This window comes from Nicotiana sylvestris, chromosome 7 (assembly GCF_000393655.2).
Source record: "Nicotiana sylvestris chromosome 7, ASM39365v2, whole genome shotgun sequence".
Taxonomy (NCBI): domain Eukaryota; kingdom Viridiplantae; phylum Streptophyta; class Magnoliopsida; order Solanales; family Solanaceae; genus Nicotiana; species Nicotiana sylvestris.
In genome coordinates this window covers 98,698,712-98,726,007 of record NC_091063.1, presented here as the reverse complement: position 1 = coordinate 98,726,007, position 27,296 = coordinate 98,698,712, and the positions used below count along the sequence as shown (strand labels likewise).

The following is a 27,296-nucleotide window of genomic DNA, read 5'->3' as shown; positions in this document are numbered from 1 at the left end:
TGGTACAAGATCATGAGACAAGAGACTTTAGAGAGTTTGTAGAAGATGTTGGTATGATTGAGCTAAAGGCAATAGGAAGACCATTCACGTGGACTAATAGCCATGTTTTTAGCAAAATTGACAGGGCATTAGTAAATGGTGAATGAATGAACAATATGCCTCCTATTCAAGTTCATGTTCTAGACTCATATTTTTCGGATCATTCACCTCTAAGTGTTGAATTGGGAAGACAACAGAAGAAACAACTAGGCCATTCAGATTTCTGAATTGTCTGGATGATGATCCTAACTTTGGGAAGATAGTAGCAGATAAGTACAAATGCAGTATACATGAAAAAAGTATAGCTCAAGCTGAAGCACATGAAACAAGCAATGAAAGGCCTGAATGCAAAGAAGTTTTTTGGGACTACTGACAAAATTAAAGGCATCAGGAATGATCTTCAATTGTTACAATAACAGATGAGAACTTATAATCAGGATCCCCATAATTTTGAAGTGGAAAAAGAGCTATGATTACAGCTGGAGAAATGGGATTTACTAGAGGAGAACATCTATAAACAGAAGTATAGAGTCCAATAGCTTAAACTAGGAGACTCTAATTTGCCAGCATCAAGAATAGGAGAGCCCAGAATTAGATCAAAGCACTTACTAATGCAGTAGGGGATATTGTCCAAACAAAAAAGAGGATAGAAGAGGAGATACTAAACTTTTATCAGGGCTTACTTGGGCTACAAGTCCTACACTGCCTGCTATAAATTTAGATGATATGAGGAGGGGACCTACGCTATGAAGAGGGCAACAAATGCAACTCATCTGACCATTTAATAGAGAAGAAGTTTGTCAAGCACTTCATAGATGACAACAAAGCCCTAGGGATAGATGGTTTCAATTCACTATTTTTTAAGAAAGCATGGGCCATGATTGGAGATGAGGTAACTGAAGCTGTTTTGAATTTTTTTGATACTAAGAATCTCTATCAACCGATAAATTTCCCATCTATAACCTTGGTGCCTAAGGTTAAGAAACCCACATCAGTGAAGCAATATAGACCTATCTCATGTTGCTCCATACTATATAAGATCATCTCCAAAATGCTTACTAGTAGACTACAGGGAGTCATGGATAGCATAATTGATAAGAGTCAAGCTGCATTTGTACCTGGCAGACTTATCACAGATAATATTATCCTTAGTCATGAACTAGTGAAAGGATATGGGAGAAAAGGGCTGTCGCCAAGATGCATGATCAAAACCGACATGCAAAAAGCCTATGACTCTATTGAATGGGTGTTCCTAGAACAAGTTCTAAATGCACTTAATTTTCTAGAAATATTTGTGATATGGATCATGGTGTGTGTCTCAACAGTCTCATATTCTGTAGTCATAAATGGTAAATCAAGTGTTCCCTTTACTGCTAAGAGATGAGTAAGGCAGGGTGATCCTTTGTCACCATTCCTGTTTGTGATTGCCATGGAATATCTTAGTAGATCAATGAGAACATTGGTAGAAAACCCAGACTTTAACTACCATCCTCGATGTGAGAAATTGAACATAATACAACTGGGATTTGCATATGATTTGTTGTTATTCTGTAGAAGGGATGTGGTATCTACTCATCTTTTATACAAACAATTCCAGCAATCCTTTATGGCTTCTAGGCTAATTGCAAATCAATGGAAGAGTGTTGTGTATTTTGTAGGGATACCAGAACAGATTCAACAACAAATTATAAAGGAGTTAGGCTTCTCCGTAGGAACTCTACCCTTCAGATACTTGGGAGTTCCATTGAGTTCAAAAAGACTAACTATTGGACAATGCCAGCCATTACTGGAAAAGGTGGTGTGGAGAGTAACCTCATGGACATCAAAGATGATGTCTTATGCAGGGAGATTGCAGCTGATTAAAAGTGTGTTTATAACTATCCAACAATTCTGGTCTCAAATTTTCATACTGCCAAAAAGGGTGATTCAGAGGATTGAACAAATATGCAGAAGGTTTTTGTGGAATAGGAATAATAAATGCTCAAATAAGGCTCTAATCGCATAGGATAAAATATGTGTGCCAAAATTAGCAGGTGGCCTCAACATAGTAGATATATACACATGGAATAAATGTGACGACCAGGCCAGTTGTCTCATGAGTTATCGCTCCGTTTTCCCTATTTCTACTTCATTATGCTTCGTTATTCGTGTTTTATGTGATCGAGATGAGTAGTTTGCGTTCGGAGTGTATTTGGTAAGAAATGAGACACTTAGTCTCTTTTAAGAAGGTTTAAGTTAGAAAAGTCAACCGGATGTTGACTTATGAGCTAGAAGGGTTGGATGTGAGTTCCGATGGTTCGTTTAGCTTCGAGAGGTGATTTATGACTTAAGAGTGTGATCGGAATTGGTTTTGGAGGTCCGGTGTAGAATTAGGCTTGAATTGGCGAAGTTAATATTTTGGCGATTTCCGGTTGGTAGGTGAGATTTTGATTCGAGGGTCGGAATGGAATTCTGGGAGTTGCAGTAGCTGCATGGTGTCATTTGGGATGTGTGTGCAAAATTTCAGGTCATTCGGACGTGGTTTGGTTGGGTTTTTGATCGAAAATGTATTTCAAAAGATTTCTCAAAAACTAGACTTGAATTCGATGTGTTTCGGGTAATTTGATGTTGTTTGAGGTGCTTTAATGATTGGAACAAGTTTGAATAAGGTATTGGGTCATGTTGGTGCTTTTGGTTGAGGTCCTGGGGGCCTCGGGGTGAATTCGGATGGTTAACAGGAAGATTTTGGACTTAAGAGATCTCAGAAGTTGCTGCTTCTGGTATTTCTGCACCTGCGGATTGGGGACCGCAGGTGCGGTGCCGCACATGCGGAAGAAGAGCCGCAAAAGCGATTTGGGAAGAATAGCCAAGGACTGCAGATGCGGCATATGGACCGCACCTGCGGAGTCGCAGATGCAGCTCGTGGACCGCAGATGCGGAACCTGGCCCCCTAAGTGATTTCTGCAGATGCGGAGGAATTTTCGCATAAGCGGTACCGCAGGAGCGGTGGTGGGATCGCAGATGCGAAAACCCCTAGGCAGAAAGTTTATCAGTCATTTTATCCGCGATTTTGAGCCATTTTTCCTCCATAGCTGAGTATTTTGAGAGCTTTTTGAATGTGATTAAAGAGGGATTCAAGGAGAATTGATTGGAGGTAAGATTTTCGAACCTAAAACTCGAATCTATTGTGAAATTAACCTAGAAATTCTTGGAACTTAAGCTAAAAAATGGAAGAACTAGGGCTTGAGATTTTGAACTTTTGAATTGGGACTTGAAGGACCATTTGAGATCGGAATTGAGAACTTTTGGTATGTATGAACTCGTGGGGTGATAAGGAATCTAATGATATGAAAATTTCTGAGTTTCAAGAAGTGGGCTCGAGTTTTGCTAATTTCGGGATTTTTGATATTTTTCGATTGTTTTCGATTGGGCTTTGTTCCCTTAGCATATTGTGATGTATTCGTTCTGATTTTGGATAGATTCGACGCGTGTGGAGGCCGATTTGAGGGGCAAAGGCGTCACGAGCTAGAGTTGTAGCCAGTTTGAGGTGAGTAATGATTGTAAATAATGTCCTGAGGGTTTGAAACCCCTGATTGCACATTATAGTGTTATATTGAGATGAGACACACACTGGATGATGAGCTTGGGGTATTTTACTACTGGGAATTGAGACTTGGTCCGTCCCGACCGATGATTTTACCGCGTATTTGACTGAAACTTATTTTTTATCATCATGATTTGGGCTAATTGCCATAATTAGGCTTCGTGCCAACTGTATGAACATTTTGACTGATTTTTCCTCACTATACCTATTAAAAATCATATCCTCGGTCATGTTTCTATCTGTTTTAAACAATTCGAGCCGATTTTATCATACTATTACTAAATGAGAGAAATTTGTGGGCTGAGATCCCTATCTTCTATTATTGTGCCTGAGAGGCTGTGAGGTTAATGACTGAGAGGGGTTAAGAACCCAATGGTGAGGATATTATATATGTTATGGATCGGGCTGCACGCCGCAACAATACTTATATGGATCGGGCTGCACGCCGCAGCAATATAGCGTTTGGGCTATAGGAACCCCTCCGGAGTCTGCACAACCCCAGTGAGCATAGTCGACTATCTATATGGATCGGGCTGCATGTCGCAGCAATGTATAGATCGGGCTGCACGCCGCAGCGGTTATTCTAATTTCTGTTATTATGAGAGATATATGGGTCGAGAGCTGAGAATGAGCACTAAGTGATGAGAGTGAGCCTGAGGAGCTGATACTGTTCTGAGTGATTGATATTGTGCCCGAGGGGCAGATTTCTACTTGTTATTTACCTGCTAAATTACCTGTTTTACCTGATTTAAAGAGATTTCACTTGACTTCTTCACTGATTTACCGCTTTACGTGATTTTTACTGCTTTGATATAGAATTGCCTTGTGCCTTTACGTGTTTTCATGCTTTCAGCCATTATTTATATTTATTACTCACTGGGTCGGAGTACTCACATTACTCCCTGCACCGTGTGTGCAGATTCAGGCATCGCAGAGTCCGCTCCTGAGAGTTGATCCTCCCAGTCCAGGTAGTGTTTCGGAGACTATGAGGTAGCTGTTGGCATCTGCAGCCCCCGTGCCTCCCTTATCTTATTACTTTTATATTCTTCAAACAGTTGTACCAGATATTATATCTAGTAGACTCGTATCAGGATCCTTAGTTGCTCATGACTTGTGACACCCCAGTTTGGGCTGTGTCGGGATGGTTTCTACTGTTGTTATCATTATTTCCGCAAATTATGATTATTATATCATGTTTTAGAACTATTTATGGTATTTAACTGTTTAAATGAGGTATTCTGTTTTGGTCTGGCTGGCCTTGTCTTTACGAGACGCGCCATCACGACCGGGTTCGGGGTTAGGGTCGTGATAAGTTAGTATCAAAGCCTAGGTTACATAGGTCTCACGAGGCATGAGCAGGTTTAGTAGAGTCTCGCGGATCGGTACGGAGATGTCTGTATTTATCCTCGAGAGGCTGCAGAACCCTTAGGAAAAAATTCATATTCTTGAAATTCTTGTCGTGCGAACTTGTTGGTCCGAATACTAAACTTCTTATATTCCATTCTCTCACAGATGGTGAGGACGCGAGCTACCAGACGAGGTGGACGACCACCAGTGCCACCAGCTGAGCCCACTAGAGGCTGTAGACGCTGTTGTGGTCGCGGCAGAGGCAGAGCAGCGAGGGCAGCACCTGTAGATCCACCAACTGCCCTAGCTCCGGATTAGACTCCAACTATGGATGCTCCAGCAGCACCAGATCAGGCACCAGCTGTGCCCATCGTGATTTCGGGTCTTCAGGAGGCCTTGGCACAGATCTTATCAGTTTGCACTGGCCTGGCTTAGGCAGTTTCAGCCACTACAGTAGCAGCTACTTCACAGGCCGGGGGAGGCAAGCAGACCCCCGCTGCTCGCACCCTTGAGCAGGTAGTGCAGGGACTTCAGACACCGAGGGTACCTCCAGCCCATCCGGTTGCACCAGCTTAGGAGTTTGTTGTGCCAGTTATGCCAGATGATGAGCATCGTCATCTTGAGAGGTTTGGTAGACTCCAGCCTCCGACATTCAGTGGAGCAGAGGGTGAGTATGCCCAGGGTTTTCTTGACAAGTGTAAGCGGATGCTCCGTACAGTAAGGATTCTTGAGACTAGTGATGTGGCATTTACCACCTTTCAATTTACTGGGGCTGCTTTCACTTGGTGGGAGGCATATGAGAGGCATAGGCCGGTTGGTGCAGTGCCCCTTTCTTGGCAGGAGTTCTCCACTCTCTTCTTGGAAAAGTATGTACCGCAGTCCCGCAGAGAGGAGCTGCGTAGACAGTTTGAGTGGTTGCGACAGGGGGATATGATTGTGTCACAGTATGAGTCGAGGTTTTCTGAGTTGGCTCGTCATGCCGTTTGGATGGTTCCGACAGATCGTGAGAGGATCAGGAGATTTATTGATGGCCTTAACTATCTTCTCCGTATTCTTATGACCCGAGGTTTTCTTATGGCCTTAACTATCTTCTCCCAGTCCAGGTAGTGTTTCAGAGACTACGAGGTAGATGTTGGCGTCCGCAGCCCCCGTGCCTCCCTTATCTTATTACTTTTATATTCTTCAAACAGTTGTACCAGATATTATATCTAGTTGACTCGTATTAGGATCCTTAGTTGCTCATGACTTGTGACACCCTAGTTTGGGTTGTGTCGGGATGGTTTCTACTATTGTTATCGTTATTTCTGCAAATTATGGTTATTATATCATGTTTTAGAACTATTTATGGTATTTAACTATTTAAATGAGGTGTTCTGTTTTGGTCTGGCTGGCCTTGTTTTCACGAGAGGCGCCATCATGACCGAGTTTGGGGTTAGGGTTGTGACAATGAAGGTTCCATTCTCAAGCATTATTGGAATTTATGCAAGAAGAAAGATAGATTGTGGATTCAATGGGTGCATATCTACTATATAAAGGGTAATCAAGTGTCGGAAAGCAATGCTCCGCAAGCATCTTAGCTGATTCAGAAAATCCTAAAGACTAAGCAGTACTTGGAGGAAGCAGGGGTATCTAAAGAGGAATTCCTAAAAGGTGATAAATATGCTATCAAGATAATGTATAACAAGCTGAGAGACACATATTCTAAAGTGCAATGGAGGAAATTGATCTGTAATAACCAGGGTAGCCCTAAATAGTTATTCATATTATACCTTGCAATACAAGACGGATTTTACACAAAGATGAGATTCAAGAAGGGGGGTATGGGGTATGACACAATATGTGCACTATGTGATAATGAGGAAGAAGACATTTAGCACTTGCTTTTTAAATGTTCGATCACATCTCAGATATGGCAACAAATACTCAATTGGCAATGAATCCAACGTCAAGCTATGGGGTTGAATGAAGAAATTGAATGGGCTCAAAAACATGCCTTTGACAATAGTGCCAAAGCAGAAATATATCGCATGGCTCTAGCAGGAAGTGTGTACTATACTTGGTTGGATAGGAACAATAAATCTTTCAACAAAAAAATAAGACCAGCAGCAGCTATATTGAGGCAGATCATTCAAGATATACACTGCAAAGGGAGAATGAGGAAGAAATTGGCACCATTATTGAAACAACTTGATTACTATCCTAGTTAGATTGTTTAGTAGATAACACATAGTTTATAGTTTTGTATTTGTATGCATGGAAGAAGATGAAGTATACTAAAGTTGAGGCTGATGACCAACTTTAGAGGTTTCAGAATACTATGTAAATATTTTCCTGGTAATAAAATTTATAACTACCAAAAAAAAAGTTCATTAAGATGTATCTATATATGTAAACACATTTATAGAAAGTGAAAGTATTTTTAATTGAAGTAGGAGTATGAAAAATATCTCCTATAGTATAACAACAATAATTTCAAAAGGATTATTAGTATATCCTAATTAAAATTTTTGCATGTAAAAAATATTTTTATAATAGCTACTAAATAAATAAAGAAAAGAAAATGATTTTCCTTTACTTTCTTCTCACTTCTTTCTTCTATAATCTCATTCCTTCTTTTTTCAGATGCATTATTTTTTTTAAAAAAGAAGAAGCTATTGTATTATTGTGGGTAAGTTAGAACCTGCTTGGCTAAACTTCTAGGAGGCCAAAAGTATTTTTTTGACAAAAAGGTACTTTTAAAAAATTTGAGGTGTTTGACCAAGATGACAAAGTACTTTTGAACAACAACATAAATAGTTTTTCTGTTTTTGTGGAGAAGCTACAAATTCTAGCTTCTTTCAAGAAGCAGAAAATTAATCTGTTCAATACAAAAATAACTTTACAATGAATTTATATTTTTCAAATTATTCATCATTAATTTAATATTTTTCTTTTCCTTTTTCTTTTTTTATTTTATTTCTACCATACATTTCTTCTCTCTTTTACTTGAGTCATATTTTATTCTTTTTCTCCTATTACTAAGGGTATATTTTTAATATATTTTGATATATTTAAATTCATATAAACAGTAAGTAATATACTAGATACTCAATATTATTGCTTTGAAATAACTATGTTTTATATTTTTACTTTATGCTTTAATTAATATTTCATAATAAATATTTAAATTTATTTTTATTTTTTAAATATACTAATTGCAAACTGAATATTTACTGTCATTTTCATAATTTTATACTTAAAAGTACTTTTTGAAAAGATTGGCCAACCACAATGATATTGCAAAAGAACACTACTCAAATAAATTGGGTTGTAAAAGTATTTTTTCCAAAAAATACCTTTAAATAAAAGCATTTTTAAATAAGGAGTTTTTGGCAAACGGGCTCTTAAAATCACCCAGGTAATTACAAATGAGCTAATATTTCGGGATTTTTACCTAGCTATAATATATTAGAAAATTATTAACCACTTTTCTTTATGTTCCTTAAAAATTACATTGTGTATCTATATTTACTATTTATGTACAAAATCATGATAAAAGAATGATCTCTTAAATATAGGAATTAATTTGTAACTGCATCTCTCATCCCCATCTATCAGCTTAATTAACCTCCTACAATCGCGACTTTCTTCCCAATTTCAAAAAATCTTAAATTCATTCTCTCTTTCATACAAGTCAACCAATATCTCTCTCTCATACAAATCAAACTATTATCTCTCTAAAATTGTAGCATCATATATTTCTCTGAATCAATTCCACCAACAACCATTAAAAAGCTTCAACTATTGACAAATCCATCGACGTTATCTCTGAAATTGCAGGTAGAGAGATTTGCCATTGACATACCATTAAAAAGTTTCGAAGCTTTGAATTAGATATTCGGATTTTATGAATTTGTGATTTCTTTGGATTGGGTGTTCTTGAAAAAGATTAAAAATATCCTTTAGAGTTTATATCTCAATTTTAATGGAGATTGATTAAGTTTAAAGTTGGTTGTAGGTTGAATTTCAGATTGAAACTCAAGGAAGAAGAAGTTTCGGAATTGTATTACGATTGTATGATAAATGTATCATAGTTGTATCTGAGTTGTATTTGATACATCAATACCTAAGACAATTCTGATACAATACTAGTACTATTAAAATACAATATTGTATCATAATTTAAGTTTAGAGTTGGTTCCAGGTGGATGTTTTAAGTTGAAACTTCAAAAAGATGAAGATCAAAGTTGTATCAAAATTTGGAATTGTATTACGATTGTAACATAATTGTATCACAATGTGTACCTAAAATAATACATAATACAATACTAATACAAGTATAATATGATGTTATATCAGTTTAAGTTTAGAGTTGGTTTAAGTTGTATCATAATTGTATCACAATTGTGTAAGAATTCTTTCAGGATTGTATCAAATTGGTATTTGAATTATGAGCAGTTGTGAGTTCGTCACAGTTTGTATTGATAATTATATATTAGTTTTTAGTATTGTATCAGGTATTATTTTGGATATTAATGTACCATCTACAAGTTAGATACAATTGTGATACATTTATGTTTTACACATTGATGCATCTGATACAATTCAAATACAATTATGAAACAGTTATCATATAATTCCTGGATATTTCTTCATTTTCAGTGTTATCCGGTCTCCCAGCAGAAGAACGATGCAATTAATGATTTAGTAATATGAAGCTGTCGGCAATGGTGGGAAGAGAGAAGATGGAGATTCTGGGCGTAGATTAAGGGATTTTGATGTAAAAAAAAGAAGGAGAGAGAAAAGGAAAGGAAAAAAAAGAAGAGGAAATGATATAATTGAATCTCTTAATTGAAGGCACTAATAATGGGGTGAGAGTCTTTTAAAGAGCAATTTACACAATTTGTAAGAAAAACCTTGATACTTATTAAAAACTACAAAACATAGAGAACATTGGTAAATAAATTTCTAATATAGTATAACTAGATAAAAATCCCAATATTTAAGGGCGAAGTGAAGTAATAATCACTTTTAAGCCAACTATTTGAAATATTTTCATAATTTACAATATATTTAAAATAAGTTCACCCAAACTTTAGTACAAGTATCAAATTTAGGACTTAGTGTCCAGAATTTTTGAACTGCTAATTTAAAATTCAGTATTAAGTATCCTAAATTTCTCAACAACTAATTTAAAATTTTCGAACATAATATTCCAATTTATGAATATAATTTTCCAACTTTAGCGTACCATGTCCTCATTTTGAGGTTTAAGCTGGAGTACGTCAAATCTAAGTGATATAGTTTAAAGATCCATAATAGTTTGCCCCTTTCTTCTTTCTTCCCAAATCAAAAGATCCAAAACCAAACAGAGGCAAAAGTGCCCAATCGCAGAGGAGGCCATTTCAAGGTAATCCCATATATAGAAATCCGTTTTCTTTGCTTGCTTAGGAGTGTATATATGCTCTCTTTCATAATACGGTTCTTGAATTTGCTAGAGCTTTCCATTGCCCCTCTCTTCCCTCTTTTGCAGCCATAATAGTTTCTTTTAGCGTGTTATTGACATTATGGAAAAGAAAGGTACCCATTTGGGCAGTATTCATGATCATTATTCTTAGAATTTACGAAGAAAATGATTTTATAGCATGAACATTGTGTTTTTAATAGGAGAAGGTTAGGCCTATTATGAATCTTAATGATACTGTTTACACTAACTCTACTATTTTATACATGTGCATGTGTTTGAATATATCAGTAGAAAAAGAAAAGGTAGAAAACAGCCGTGCCAGATAAACCCTAATTTATTTTCAAAGACAAATTGTTGAGTATCAGAACGAAACAAACTGGGATTGAGGTTTAGTAGTAGTAGTTGTATAGAGTGTATAGAAAAATAGTTTCTCTTAAAACACAAATCGTTTAGTACTCGAATGACACGGGTCCAAGTGGAGTGGTATTTAGGATTCATATAGCCAACTCCAACTGGTAAAGTTTGAAGGGGAGCTCTGGCGTAATTGGTAAAGTTGCTGTCATGTGACCAGGAGATCACGGGTTCAAGCCGTGGAAACAGCCTCATGCAAAAATGCAGGGTAAGGTTGTGTACAATAAACTCTTATGATCCAGCCCTTCCCCGGACCCCGCGCATAGCGGGAGCTTAGTGCACCGGGCTGCCCTTTATAGCCAACTCCAACTAGCGTGGTATTGATGTATAACATATTTGTATATATGTCTTCGTTGTTATGCGAGAGAAATGATGGCTCTGTCAGCATATATGTACATGTACACATGTTCCTTGTTTTGTGAGAGAAATGAATGCTTAATTGTCATTGTGATTGTCTTTGGGGTTCTTCTGTGCTCGTAAGTCAGTAAATGCTTAGCTTTTGTAACTTGGTTACTTTGAGATTGAAAACATTGTTGTGCTTTTTCCAATTTTGTTTATTTTATCTTTTGTTTTGTGTTATTCTTTTTTTTATTTTTTTATTTTTTATTGTTGGTGGTAATCCATAAAATTTTGTCTTAAAACACTATTCCAAGTTAATACTATAGTGAAAATGGTGGATAGCCGTTTTTTGCTAGTTGGGTACAGGGAAAAGAGTTTACCGACAGAAATGGAAATATTCGAAGTATTTACTTGATTTGATATGGTCTTTGGCTATCTGGTGTCAAGGAAGAAATAGGATTACATTAGTAGCTCAATGATAGCTCAATGTGCGCATTACAATAGATGTGGTGTTCAATTAACTCATCAAGTATATATACACGTACATATATATATGTGTGTGTATTTATTGGCTGTGCCATTTAATTTCTATTAGAAAGAAGAAATGAGACAAAACAAAGATGTATTTGCAGTTTTTTTATTTATTTAAATTTGATGCTTTATTAAGATATAGTCTACTTCTTGAGTACTGGGATCTGGATGTAAGTTGTCGAGGATCTAGAATACAAACTCCAATATGTTTGGGAAAATTTGCATATTCTTCAATTTACTTTTTGCTATGTAGTTCACATGGCAGTTCATGAGTCAATATTTTGACAATGTTTTTTGGCTGCTTACTATCCAAGAGAAAAAGTTATGAATGACATGTGCAATATCTATTTGTATGAACAGATGAGCTCTGGTTAAATGTTTAGTAACATTATGTCTTATGCTACAGATGTCTCTGCACCTTGGTAACCTATCATCTCGCATTCGTAGAGATGAACTTGAGCGTGTTTTCCGGAGATTCGGGCGGTGTAATGTTCGCGTGAAAGACAAATTTGGATTTGTAGTTTATGACTATCCTAGAAATGCTGAGAAAGCTCTAAAAACACTTCGAGGAAAGTTCATATGTGGAGAGCCAATAAGTCTTTCATGGTCTAATAAGCAGCCTCGGTTCTTGCAGAAATATACACGAGATGTTAAATCTTTTGAAGCAGTAGGAAGGACGCACTCTGCTAGGGAAGATTATGTTGACCATGTTAATCGTGGGGTTGGTTCAAATGGGGAACAAGGTTATAAAGAAAGTTTTAGGCAAGGGAATGGTGGCGAAAGGCTTCCTGCTGAAATTACGGATGAGGCATGTCATGAGAATAAAAAAGATTACAAGGAACATCATCCCTTTGTGGGTGATTTTCCGGATCAAGGTGGAGGTGTTGAGGGAAACCTCTCAAAAAATGATAACCAAATGAATCAAAATGTCCTTGAGGATAGATTGGAGTTTGATAGATATGAACCTAATGAGGCTGATGAGCGGACGGAGCAAAATGTTTTGACACACGGGGATGGTTCACTCTCTTTGAGGAAGCCTGAAGAGAAAGCAGGAGTGGAGCAAATTGATCCGAAGACTCAAAATGCTTGCTACAACTGTGGTGAAGCAGGTCACAAAATGCAGAAGTGTCCCCAGGGGATCAAGAGGCTTGAATCCAGGACTTCAAGAAGACTTCGAGCTGGTCGTGACACAATATCATTGAGGATGACCAAAGGTATCAGGGAGGCTATTGATTCCAGAAATGGCCATAGATTGAGGAGTGAACCTTCTCCTTCAGCAAGGACGACTCATAGAGGTGGAAGAAACAACCACAGAGAAAACAAGCGATGTTGGAAGGAACAGGGGAGTATTGAGAAGTTTCTTCCAAAGAAAGCCAGGGTGTCAATATCACCTTCAAATCATTCGAATCATACTTCATCTCAGTCACGGTCCTCTTCTAGGTCAATGAGGTCTTTGTCTCAGTCTCCCTCACCATCTAGGTCAAAATTAGTATCCTCCATTAAAGATTCTCCATTTTCCAGTTCACAGTCTGGTTCATCAACCCTTCATACTAGAGGTAAAAGTTACAAGTCTAATATGAAGTCGAGGTCAAGCTCTCCTACATCATCTTCGTCTCCGGAAAAGGTGCAGAAAGATCAGAAGGCCACTTTCGTGGATGCTGGTGACCCTCAGTCTAATGGAGTTTTATTTGAAGGGGAGCCACTAGAAAATAGTGCTGCTAGAATGGATGATTCTAAGCTTGAAAACATCATTGTTCAAGTGGAAAATCAAGGTGACGCTGCAGTTTGTGAACTGGAAGAGGATGTTGAGCATGATTGTTGTCAGAGGAGGGATGCAATAGATATAGGCAAAGATTCTTGTCAATGGAAAAATTCAAATACCACAGGATCTGACACGTGTGATCTTACAACATGGAGTGCATCTCCAAAGAGTTTGGCAGAGACAAGGGAGCTTCAAAATAATGATGTGGTGGAAGAGCAGACATTGGCACAAAATCCAAATTCTGGTTCACCAGTTGCTGAGAGGCTTCATTCCGCTACTTTGACAAGTCTATCCTCAGAGGAAGTATACCGGGTTCTCAAACACTATGGGCTAGAGAACCAAGAGAAGAGAGAAAATGAGTTACCTGTGGAAACTTATTTTGGTTGTTCTCGCTTGTGGCCTTGGGAAATCATTTACTATAGGAGACTTAAGAAGGGCCTCATTTCAACTGAGAACTATTCTAGGAGGTTGGCGCAGAATAAAGAGTTTGGTATAGTGGACAAATTTGTAAGAAGCAGTAGTGGTTGGGCAGAATTGAGAAAAGAAAATAGTTAATCGTTTCCTTTGACCGATCGATGCATCATAGTTCATGTCTTTTCCTTGTGATGCTATGCAGAAATTGGTTAGAAAGCTTTTACTGACCCTTCAGCAGGTACCTGTTATTACTGTTATAATTGTTTTAACCTAATATAATATAGTAGAAATTTGGTCTGTTTTTGTCCCTCCTTCTCTGCATCTAACTCTGATAGAGAAGGCATGAGAACTGGTGTTTATTTTTTCTGATAAGCCTGAGGACAATTGCTAGTTTCTGAAGTAATAGTGTGTTGTTCCAAAAGGTGACAAAGTTAGCTCTGACACCCTTTCTTTCGTGGCTTTTGAAAGCAAAACTTAGAGCTGGAACTATTAGGGATTGTTGTTTTCTTTTTCCCGGGAAACTTATTGTACCATATTCTGATTCTTTTTTCAAGCAGACCTGTCGCACCCAATTGCATAACTTATAATAATGCTTCTTTTGTATTAATGATAACTTTTGTTATGGATTTTTTGTTTCCAATGGAGTAATAGATTGTTATAGATTACTGTATAACTCAAATTTCCTGCATTTGAATCAAGAAAATAGGTTCTGTAAAGAACACAATCATAAGCAAGTAATTCCCCTATTTGAAATGCAAAGCAAGCATGGGCTTTTAGGACAATAGTAGAGCACTTATATTAGATCTGAGTTGCAAGGACCAAAGATGAGGATGAGGAAAAAGGACAAATGAGAAAGAGAGAGCTTTGGCATCAGACAAATACTGGCCTTTCAACATGAGTCCAAATAAAGTGAGATTAGTATTTCCAGGCACTAAACTTTGTTTTTTTCTTTGAATGAAGATGGTGTTCAGCCCTGCTTGCGCGCACCTCCACTATTCTATCGGATACCTACTACCTTCCAACAATACAAGTATCAGGTAACTCTACCCACCAATGCTTAGGCAGATGGGAAGAAATCACTTAGTGTGCTTTTGCCTCCGCTGAGATTTGAACCTAAGACCTCATAGTTCTTCTCCACTTCATTGACCACTAGACCACACCCTTCGGCTAATAACCCTTCTCTCAAGAATATGTAGCCATGAACAATGTTGTCAAAGGATCATTTAAGATGTGCTTAAGCCCCGAAGCCCAAAAAAGCTCAGGGAGTGCGCTTTGCCTCACTTAAGCTGCTTCAGTGTAGGCAAGGAACTAAAGCATGCACCTTATTGCCCATGCATGCTATCTTGAGTCGAACGGTACTAAATAATAAATATAATCAACAAAGAGATATTTTAATTATTAAATAAAAACATTATCAATGAATTTGTCACTTTTATCTTGCATTATAGATATATTTTTATTTTGTTTCTTCATTATGTCTTTTTTAACTAAAGCTCACACTTTAACTACGCTTTGCGTTCAAAGCCCCAATAGACTTGGAGCGCTTCTTAAAGCTTTCTGGCTTGAAAAATGCTGGCCATGAGTTATCTGGAATAGAGACAAATAAGTTGACGACAACTTTAATGTTTTCTCTTTACTCAATATTCAGTTACCTGCTTTATTTGTCTCAATCCTAGAACTCTTTCCTTGATTTTATATTTCTCAGAGAAATCTCAGAACTAACATTTATATGTTTAAGGAATTACATAAAAGTTTATGGCCTCTGCGTAATGGTGACACACCAATTGAGAAATGTTCAAGGAATTAGAATTTGTGAGTCTTGAAGTGGTTCAATGATAAGTTCTCTTATGCTTGAAATTAGGTAGTCAATAGTGCTCTTTTGACCTAAGTAGATAGGAAATAAGTCTTCAAAACTCCAATTTTGATGAGATGTCCTTCAACTTCTTGTGCCTGGTTCTAGGTTTCAGCTTCTTGGTACAAACTTTGATTCTCTTCTATGACCTTTTATTAGATAAATAAATTTCTCAAATTATTATATTCATTTAAGCCCTTAGGGCTTACTTCAAGTGGCAAAAGTTTAGGGACTCGTGACTTGTCACAGGTTCGAGCCCTGGGTCGTGCAAACTAAGCTTGGTATTTAAGTGGAGAAGAGCTGAGAGATAGGCTCATTATTCCCGAGTTTCAGAGGCTATGTAAGTTGGGAACTTTATGTAAGCTGGACCTTGAGAAAACTTATGATTATGTGAATTGCGATTTTATGGATTTCATTATGTTGAAAATGGGCTTTGGGGACAAATGGAGGAGATGGATGAAGTTTTGTATTTCTACTGCCAGATTCTCTATTTTGGTGAATGGGATTCCATGTGGTTTTCCGGGAGTTCGAGGGGTTTGAGACAGTGGATTCATTATCCCCTACGTTATTCATTTTCGTGATGGAAACATTGAACAAAATGATGGATATGTTGGTCATTAAAGGACTATTGAACGATGTGATACTTCGTTTAGAAGGCATAGTAATGTGACAATTACATATCTCTTATTTGCCGATGCCATTTTTTTTGTGATGCAGAGGTGTCCTAACTAGCTCACTTGAGACAAATGCTTATCTGGTTCTAGGTTATGTTAGGCCTTAATCATCTTAGAAAATGTGAGATCACATCGGTTGGAGAAGTGGAGAATATTGAAGAGATTGCGCAAGTGTTGAATTGTAAGGTGGGTGCTTTACCTACTACCTACCTGGGGGCTACCGTTTGGTGCTTTGAGCAAAGATCTTGTAGTGTGAAATCCGGTGATAGAGAGTAAGAAGCGATTTGCTGGATGGGAAAGAGGTATTTGTCGAAAGGAGGGAAGGAAGTATTGATTAAAAACACTCTTTCTAGCATACCTACATATTTTATGTCACTATTGCAGGCTCATGGTAAAGTAAATAAAAGGTTGGAAAGACTTCAACGAAACTTTTTATGGGACACAATGGGAGGAACAAGAAATTATCATTTAGTAAATTGGAGAGTTTTGACTTCTCCAAAGGAATGAGGAGGACTTCGAGTAAAAGATCTTAAGGTCTTCAACAAAACATTACTAGGGAAATGGATATAAAATTTGGGGTGTAGGAGAATGCATCTAGAGGGGGGTGGTAACAAAAAAAAATGATATCACGGAAGAGGGATGGAGGACTAGAAACATCATAGTACCGTATGGATGTGGTTTATGGAGGAGTATCATGAAGGAGTGAGAAGACTTTAGTGGACATGTTTTTCAAGGTTGGGGATGGAAGCAAGATTAGTTTTTGGGCGCATAAATAGTGCGGGGAGAACGAGTTGAGGGAAGCCTTCCCCAACATATACAAAGTATTATGCCAAAGAAGGATGACAATTCGACAAATTTGAAGGTCTCACGAGGGGGTTGTTCTTTGATAATTGAGATTCATGGGGAACCTACATGATTGGGAGTAAGAATTTCACAACTTTGTTGAGGTATTGTACAAGTTGGATACATTGAACATTATATTGACGTATGAAAATGGCGAGAAAATAGAGATGGATTATTCACTATTAAATCTTATTATAAGAGGTTATTAAGGTGAGAGGAACATATTTCCCTTGATGGTCTATTTGGATTTCTAGAGCACCGAGAAAGGCATGTTTATTGGCATTGTTGGCAGCAGAGGGAGTGATTTTGACAGCGAAATCCGAGAAAGAGGAGGATCACCTACGTCAATTGGTGTTTCATGTGCTAAAGCTCGGGCGAAGAGGTAAATTATCTCCTATTGCATTGTAAAGTGGCTAATCATTTATGAAAGGTGGTCCTTTGTTTGGGGTGCAATGGGTGATGCCGGGCATAGTGAAAGAAACGTTACATAGTTGGGCTCATTGCAGGGGGAAGAGAAGTCCAAGGGCTTGGTGTGTTGCCCCCTTAGCACTCATGTGGGTTATTTGGAAAGAAAGAAATATGAGGGCAATTGAAGGGTGGAACAAGATTTTGTAAAATTGCAAAGTAGTTTGTTTCTAGTTTCTTTTTGGTGTACTCATAAGGCCCCTATTTGTGTAGAGGATTGGGCCTCTTTTGTGGAGAATCATATTTTGGTGTAGGCTCTTTTTTTTTGGGATGTACGAATTGTATATGGAATTTTCCCTAATTCTTAATGAAATTAGTTACCTCATCAAAAAAATGACAAACAGGATACCACTTTCTCGAAGTTTAGATAAAACGGGATGTAATCAAATGAGTTGGTCAGATGACAAGCTATGGGTGGTCTCGAAAAGTTAATATAGTAAAATTCATGTAACTCATGTTCAATATGAATTCTCCTTCTCATATTGTGGTCCTTCATGAAATTACAAGTATTAAAAAGGGTAGTCCTTCATGCAAGCACATGTATTGAAAAAGGTTATTGAGCAATTAAGTCATTGAGGTAAGAAACTAATGAATACGAAATTAAAAGTACAACCAAGAATATAATTCAAAGAGGGTATATAGGTAACTCGACATATTCCAATAGGCGTTTGGGATCCATTACCTATGTGGCAGTAGGAAGGTTTGAGAAACAAGAAATAATGGAGAAGAGAAACATATTATTAAAATATGATCTAAAGCTCATTTATCAATGACACATGGTCTAAAATAAAGTATCTAGATTCATAGGTAATAAAATTATTTGCTTGAATTGCAGAAACTACTTATGAAGTTGACTTCTCAAGTACCTTATTTAGGAACTTAAGATAATGAGATAAAAGAACATGCATTCCCTCAATCTCTAAGTCCCGTTTTTTCTTTGACCAAGATTCTGAGATATATTTGGCACAACCGAAATGGCCACAAAATATGAGATAGTTACCTAAGGTGAAATTGAGCACGCTGAGAAGATCATACGATTTTTGTTTATGGGAAGAAATTCCTCAAAAAATTTGTTTGCTGGAAAAAGAAGGTTCCTAATTTTTTTTAATAAAAAAAGCACAATCACCGGAGATGGTTACAAGATAGAATATCTTTAGTATGCTGGAATACCAATGTAGTGTGGGTGGAATTGTGGAAAAGTCAAGATAATCGACCAAAGGTATTGAGTTGCCGAAAAACCAGTGGAATTTTGCTGGGTAAATCAAAGAACACCTTGGTTGGAGTCTCTGGCCTCCGTCGATTTCAAACTACAAGGAAAGCTTGAAATGTTAAACTCCTCGTTTACAAATCTACAACGCCAAAATTTACAATTTTAGCTGTCAGAATAGGTTAAGGGAGTCAGGATATGTGGTTGCTTTCATATTGATGTAAAGTCGCTTAAATGCTAATAGTGTGTTCAAGTTTGGAAGCCATTCTTAGTCAAAAAATATTTTCACGTGTTTGGCCAATGGAAAAGAATTAAATTTATACTTGCAGAGCAATATATGAAACATAATTAAGTAAATAAAAGTGTCTTTTTTAAAGTTTTAGCTTTTAGATTTGAAAGTCACATAATTGAACATGATATCAGAGCAAATAGAAGTCTGGGGTTTAAGTCTCACTATGGCATCACCATCCATTATCAAGTTGATTTTTTACATGCTTGACCTATAATTAGGCCTGGGCACGATTGGGGGGGGGGGAGATGTTAAAGACATAATTAAATAAATAAAATTATTCTAGTTTATGTAGAAGCCTGCTTGCCTGGTTTCATCATTGTCTCTAGGGGTGTTCATGGATCGGTTTGACTCGATTTTTGCTTAAAAGGAAACTAAACCAGCTAAGTCGCTTTTATAATATTTAATCTTTCAGCAGTGCTTTCGGTTTTGTTGCTTTGGTTCGGTTTTTTCCCTTAGTCATTGCAAAAATTTGTGTCACATGTTATTTTCTTCGTATATATTATTCCCTCCGTTCCATTTATGTGACAGAGATTGAATTGACACGAAATTTAAGGAAGAAAGGAATACTTTTGAAACTGATGGTCTAAAATATGTCATAGCAATTGTATGGTTATAGAACTTTTGAAGCTTGTGGCCTTAGACATACCATAACATTTGTGTGGTTATAAAAGCTTCTCATTATAGGTAAAATGGGAAGTGTAAAGTTAATTGCTTCCAAATTTGCAAGTGTCATTCTTTTGGAACGAACTAAAAAGGAAAGTGTGTCACATTAACTGAAACATCAGTCATTTGCCCTTCTTGATTTTAGTACAAGAAATTCATTTGCCCTTCTTCATTACAATTTAATTACGCTTTAATTATGCTTTGAGCTTAAAACTTCAACATAGTTTGTGGTGTTTCTACCCTTCTTGCCTTTAACAACCTTCATCTAGCTCATGTAATCACTACCTATCCCAAACTGCTACAGACTGCTAGAACAGTGTTCAAGACATTTTTGTTCCTGTCTTGTGGAATCTTTTGAAATTTTTGGAGAAGTTCTCACTTCTCAGTGACTTCAGACTTAAATTTGTTTGGTTGCAATATACTGGTTTGTATGCGAGTATCTCAGACTCACAATGAGATAATGAGAGGTATAAAGTCATGCATTTGCCATAATTTTGCAGATAAACAAATCACTGGTAATTGGAAGTATTGCGTTCAAATGAGAATGGTATATTCTTGCAACCAAAGTTACCAACCGCTTTGAATTGGAAGAATAAAACTTGAGAGACTTGCCTGTAAGATTTATCTAGTTACTTTCTGGGCTCTGCGTGCTCTACTTCCTATACCATAGTCAGTTAAAATGTCCTCCAAGAAAAGAAAAATCAGTTTATTGGTTTATGTTGGATAAGTGTGGCAAAATGCTAAATGACCATAACCTGGAATTAAACTTGTTATTAACATCTTGGGGACTACTGAAGTTCTTTAGTTGTGGCTGAGATAATTAAGAATTAGGAGTAACAAGAATTTGGAAATATAAGACCGTTGGAGTTGGTATAAATGCTAGTTTCTTTGTTATGTAGTACATGTAGCTGTGTTGGTAGGAGGCAATAGGTACTTGGTGAATTGGTCGATGTGTGGCAACTTATAAAAGAAATATACTAGTTGCTCACTTGCTTTGCGATAGCAATATGTCAATCTTGTTGAAATCATATTTATGACTAAAAGGAAAGCACAAAGAATTTTAGCTTGATATAGTGTTGCATCCGTTGGTAGAATTGACATAGTATCCATTGAAAAGTATAGTATGCTAAGGTGGAATGTCTGAGGCTGTTTCTTTGACTCAAAATAGGTTAGTGTATTCCTAAGCTGCAATCCCTGTTGGCCAGGATACAGTGTATGTTGTTTTTAACCTAGCTTAGCTACTTTTAAGAGCAAACCCCTTTTTATCAGATACAGCAAGATGTCCTTTTGGAATAAAACAAGGTGGTTAACTCTATCATAAAAAACTGGTGGGGATGTTCGGAATAAGACTGTTGAGTGCCAACGATGATGAGATCACCTGTTTTTCAATTTATGGGAACCTTGTACCTTACGTCGTTGCATATTTAGTTTTTCTATTAATTGATATACTTATGCATACAGTTGCTTGTTGTACGTTGTTCACTACTACCAGCTCACGGTCACAAGCTTGCTTGTGCGAACAAGTCAACAACTTGCTGAAATTTGCAATTTCTATTTTCTTTATTTATCTATTGTAGAGGCAGATTGAAAAGTAGATGAACTGATTGCAGAGTGTCATTGCCTGCCATGTTGGTGTTTTCTGTTTAAAGTACTGCATCATTCTAAGTTCATGCTTCCCAATATTCATTGTTGACAGTATTAATGCACTTTGTTTGGTTCTAAATTGGGGTATGGTATGCCTGCATTCATGATGTCGCTGCAAGTATATGTTCTCAACTGTATCCTTAGTTATAGGCATGAAATTTGCCTTCTAAAATTATGTTTAGGTTTTGTTTTCTTATTGACTAGCTAAATGCTATGCGTCATATTATTGATGGTGCAACTGACACCAGCTCTGGCTTTGTTTTTGTTCAATTAAAAGTGATGGTGAGAGGATGGAGTGGTTGTAGTTTTGGCTATATTTTGAGGTCAAATTAATTCTTTCTACTCTGATGTCGCCTTTGCTCTTTCAATTTGCTGTTTTCGTGGTTTATCTTCTAAACTTGCCAACATCTTTTTAGGAGGTTTGACTAGTTGAAAATGGAAATATTGATGTAGCCAATTCCGAGTAAATTAAAATAGTTTAAGCACATAGTGCAACACTTTTATCTGGCAAGACAAAAGAGATGTTCTGAAGATGCTCTAGTGCCTCCATGGGTTTTGGTCTAGTGGTAATAGCACACACGTGGTCAGGTGTATGCATTAGACTAACCTCACCGTTTCAACGACAAAAGCTTGATATTTAAGTGGAGAAGAATAAAAGGATTAGATAATTATCTATCGAGTTTTGAGTTATGTGCCGCTGGCTTTCAAGACTCGTTTCATTAAAAATAGATGCACTAATGTACCATATTTTTCTCAATGTTTAGTACTGTCTGAAATTGTACTAAAGTAATAAGAAGCAGATGAAGCATATGCTTTTTACTAGGTTTCCATCGGATGACTTTGATTAATAATGTCTTTTCAATTATCTTAAGACCGGCCTAACCTAAAATTTTAAACTCTCATCTTCTCATGTTGGAACCCCCATGGCCACGTCTAAATCTATCTTTTGGAGTTGTAGGTTCAGTTTATTTCTTCAACATGCAATAGCATTTCCCCCCTTTTTAAACATGAGGGCCCAATTCCTTCTTTCTGTCAACACTCTTATGCACATAGTATATATTATTTTGCATTCAATAGTCATACATATCAAGTTGCTTATACTTATCAGGTGCATTTCTTTAGGACAATGATGTCTAAGTTGCGCGTACTTTGATTATTCCACTAATTATCGAATATCTATGCCATTAAGGCATAGATAGATTTTTTTTGTCGGGTGATTTTAACCTTAATCTTCCATGGGTTATCCCACGTCATTCATCACTAGACCACACTATTATGTGCGATAATCGGTATTTTTCTCCGTGCTCGTAAATTATCTTATTTTATCTCAAATTGAGATGTAGATATGTCAATGTGATGCCTTTTGGCCTTGATTTGAGACATTTTCTGAAACTTTTACTTTTCATGCCAGTCTATTTTTGTTTTTACTTTTGGAAGAGAGATTCGGAGTTGTGGGGTACTTAACTGCTCAAAATTTGTAGCTTTTGGTTTATCAATGGTTACTAAAAAAATTTTAATATTAAAAAACTAAAAAAGTACAATAATTCCCCGCAACCAATTTGAGATGTGTATTTTGTAGTGCCATTCAGTCTATTCAATAGAAGAATAAAATAGGGTGAGATCCTATAAAGAAGTGACATTCGAGTGACGCTTGTCCTGTAAAACCCAGTGAAATAAAGATTTTGTGGAGGTGGGAGCAATTGAAATTAAGATTTCAAAATTATTTCATTCTGTCGAAAATTGACTTTACAGTATAAATAAACGATATAATATGATTTGATCTTGTAGTTCAAATTATCCCGTACGTGACATATCTGAAATAAAATTAATTATTGCAAGAAGGACTGATATCTTAGGGAAGGGAAACGGGGCTTTGCATGTGTATGAGTTAAAGAAGGGGTGGGAAAAAGGCGAAGAGAGTTAAAACAGAATTGAATAAGGGAACATGCAAGGAAAGAGAGATGCCCAAATTGAGAAAGTCAATTAAATAGGTCATTTAGTGAGAAAACAGTTAAAAAAGAAACCAAAAAGGAAAAACGAAAAAGCATATATAGGAAAGAGAGATGCCCAAATTGAGAAAGTCAATTAAATAGGTCATTTAGTGAGAAAACAGTTAAAAAAGAAACCAAAAAGGAAAAACGAAAAAGCATATATATATATATATATATATATATATATATATATATATATATTATAACAATAATAAAAAATAAAAAAGAAGGTTTAATTGAAGATGGTAGTAGATGATGAACACAAACATTTAATTTTGTATTTATCATATGACGTAATGGCTTCATTATTCTCAACCGTCTCAATTACTGTTTGCATTTATTTGATTTTAATTGTTCTCACTTCTCTCAATCAAATATGAAATATAGTATCCCCCTTCCCTCTTATTGTCCAATTACCAGAATTACCCTTTTTCTTGGACCTAATTAAAACAGCACATGCATGTACATCGTATAGTGTCATCACATTGATTATTTGGATTTATAATAATATTGACATGGAACTACTTCCAGATTACCATCAATCCTTTAATAAATCCTCTTAGGGATCGTTTGGTAGGATGTGTTAGCTTTGATATTATTAATTCTTTGTTTGATAATGTTTTTCAATTTATGTATAACTAATATTTATATTATACTTATTATAGCAAACGGTCACATTAGCAATATCATAGTTTTTAATACATGAATAAGCATGTATAAAGATAGAACGGCCCTTTCAAAACTTTTAATACACCGAATAAAATGGTCAATAAGAAATAATTCCAATATAACTAATACTAGTGCTAACATTACTAATACACTCTATTCAGTACTGTTCTTATATAGACTCTACTAAACGGCCCCTTAATATACATCATGTTACTACACCATTGCTAGTGTCACTTAAGGTTACTTGAATCTCTGATCATGGTCAAGATTTGAGCTCTCAATTTCATCGTGTACTGTCTTTTCGATAATTATATACTCCAATAAAGTAAGAGTCCGAGCTGTCCGAGCTTAGTGCTGATCACTATCGTTATTAATTTTTCTTTTAATTGTTGCAAAATTAGTGTCTTCGGACTTTAATCAAAGATTCAATGGTAGTTCAAGATTTTATTTTGGACAATAGAAGTTAATCAAGAATGCTCTTTTGCATAGCTGCTATACTCTGTTTTGCCAAAGAGCAGCTAGCAAAAAATTGACTAAGATTAACTGACATTGCTAATGCGTCATGCTATGTTTCTACAGTAAGATGGGTAGAAAGGCATTGAAAATAAATGGAAAAATTTACCAAATATTTCCTTTTTGTTTCCCTTAAGAAAATGTGGGCACTTTTAGTTGGGCCATTTACAGTCTTCTGCAAAAGATGGAACAAACCTGAAACCGACTAACCCCACAACTAGCACTATAAAAAGGGAGTAATAACAAACATAACCGAAACCTTCAAATTGTTTGAAAATTAACGCAAGAACCAAAGAAAAGCACTATTTAAGCTCCAAATTCCCATTTCTACCTTTCATCATGGCTAAATTTTCCAGTCAAAAATGGAGCTCAAGTAGTGCTATTTATAGAAGCTAAAATAACAGGGGAATAGGGGATGTGTTTTTTTTTTGTTGTTGATGGGATTCTTGAAACCTAGGGAGTAGTAATTAAATTTTAAGTGAGCTTTCTCCTAGTAGTAGTAGTAGTAGTGTTGGTCTCATAGATAACATCAAGCAAACAAGTGCTTTTGCATTTGGGGCATCTTGGATCAGCTTCAGCTAGCATGACATACATAAGGCACCTTGGACAGCCCACAAGAACCATAGATGTTGCTGTTTCTGGGCTGTTGGCGTAGCGTTGACCGCCCGACGAATCGTCCGAAGACACACATGAGCTTGGTGGAGATGTTGGTGATGCTGTCAATGACCTGTTTGGTGACTCCAGCCTTATTGGATGTTGGTTAATGTACTGCTGCTGCTGCCTTGGTGGAGATAAATTCAACTTCAAGTCAAGTTTTGGACCATTTCCATTCTTCCTGCTCATGGTCTTGCTTGTTATTTGAATCCTGAAATCAAATAACAAAGAGAATTTAGCATGAGAAAATGAACATATGATTAATATTTTTCTTTTTTGTGATCATTTTTGACAAGATTTTGTAGTAGCAGTGCTATACCTTAAGAGATTCTTGTAATTGTATGGAGGGTGGTTTTAAAGAAGATGTGTGAGTGGAGCCAGCAGCAGCAAAACTAAGATGATGGGAAAAAAAAGTTGAAGAAGAAGAAGAAGAAGAAACTGTGTTGTTGATGATGATTATCTTGGTCTTTATATAAGAGGGAGCTATAGAGGGGAGAGATGGGATTGCTTTAAAGGTTAATTAAATTACAGTGAAGTTGAAGGGGGGGGGGAGGGGGGGGGTGGTGGTGGAAGAGAGAGAGTTAATAAATAGGAATTTAATTGAATTGAAGGAGGAACAGTACAATAGTAGTAGTTGTAAATAGAGAGGCAGAAAATGTATTAATGGTTGGAAAAATCCCAAGAAGGTATGCAGAAAAAGGAAAATTGGAGTAAATATTGCAATTACAACTAATTAGTGCATGCAGTGCAGGGAAAAAGAAAAAGAGGTTGGAAGAGGTCTTTCATTCATTGCTTAAGAGAGTCGGTGTGTGAATGAAGGGTGTATGTAGCCATTACTACTGTGTGTTTGTGTGTGATAAACCTATACATACATTATACGTATACATACATACATATATTATGTATAAGTACAAACATAAGAAAACGGCCTAAGAAAAAGCCATCGTAGCCTTTAAAGCCCAAACTAAATTTTCTAACAAATCCAACCACATCCTTATTAATTTCAATAGCTATCCATAATAAATTCTTGAGTTACGTATGATGGGCTTTGTATAGTTAATAAAAGGAATGAGAGCATTTCACGCCACTCTTTTTGAACAAGGACTAAGAAATTAATACCGTGTTTTCGACATGGGAAAGGCTACATCTCTTTTTTTTTTTGTTGGTATTTTTAGTTATGTCAATGTATATACACTTTACAAGTAATACCACACCATTTAGCAACTATTTGCTACAAAAAGAGAGAAACAACGAAAATATTCTCATGAATTTCAGAAAAAAAAAATGAGATCTGAAAAACGGGGCATGTTATAAAGGTTTTAAATCCATGAAATTTTTTTATGAAAATAATTTTTTGTTTCGCCGCAAAAGTTATTGTGACTTATTAGCATTATTTACCATTAAAATATCGGCCCAACTTATCTTTCAATTTTTGAATACTATTTATTGCAGCTTAATATATTTGTTGAACTCGTAATGTTTGAGTTCCATATTTGATTAATACGTAACAATAAGCTGTCAATTTTAGGGAAAAATCAAGAAGAAATGGCCCCTTCCCTACATTCCTCCTCCCAAAAATAATATTACTCGGATCCGATATTTACATTAAGTCATTAATGTAGTATATCTGTAATGTAAATAAATTTTGTTAATTAATAATAGTTAAGGGTGTGTTTGGTATGAAGGAAAATATTTTTCATGGAAAATATTTTCTTAGAAAATGTTTTCATGGAAAATGAGTAGTTTTATCACTTATTTTTCCTTGTTTGGTTGGTGAGTGGAAAACTTTTTGCGAAAAATATTTTCTAGTGTTTGATTAGAAAATATTTTTTTATGCTAATCTCCTCACCTCCTTTCCCCAAGTTCCCATGTTTCGTTGCCCCCCTCCCCCTCCCCAAATACCCAATGTTTTCGGGACTCAATTTTCTTTAACAATTTAATTATTCTTCTAAAATTC

General features: G+C 36.3%; 1 protein-coding gene and 1 long non-coding RNA gene across 4 annotated transcripts; one reads left to right on the top strand and one right to left on the bottom strand.

The window, feature by feature from the left end:
* Positions 1–10,233: 10,233 nt before the first annotated feature.
* LOC104234216 (uncharacterized) lies at positions 10,234–20,638 on the top strand. 3 transcript variants are annotated; one of them, XR_712910.2, is made up of 3 exons: positions 10,234–10,358; positions 12,103–14,110; positions 20,369–20,638. XR_712910.2 is itself a non-coding variant. In XM_009787747.2 (2 exons), the coding sequence occupies exon 2, from the start codon at positions 12,103–12,105 to the stop codon at positions 14,011–14,013; it is 1,911 nt and encodes a 636-aa protein (XP_009786049.1). In that variant the 5' UTR covers positions 10,234–10,358; the 3' UTR covers positions 14,014–14,169. The 3 variants fall into 3 exon arrangements, 1 of the variants encoding a protein (XP_009786049.1); XR_712911.2 differs by lacking the exon at positions 20,369–20,638 and adding an exon at positions 14,833–15,183; XM_009787747.2 differs by lacking the exon at positions 20,369–20,638 and having other exon boundaries at positions 12,103–14,169.
* Positions 20,639–24,789: 4,151 nt separating this feature from the next.
* LOC104234215 (uncharacterized) lies at positions 24,790–25,818 on the bottom strand. Its single transcript, XR_011400884.1, has 2 exons — positions 25,659–25,818; positions 24,790–25,550 (listed from the first exon to the last, which is right to left on the bottom strand). It is a non-coding gene; the product is annotated as an uncharacterized lncRNA (long non-coding RNA).
* Between the last annotated feature and the right edge of the window lie 1,478 nt (positions 25,819–27,296).

Excerpts from the sequence above, each read along its gene's own strand:
- LOC104234216 (XM_009787747.2), top strand. The coding sequence starts at position 12,103 with ATGTCTCTGCACCTTGGTAACCTATCATCTCGCATTCGTAGAGATGAA.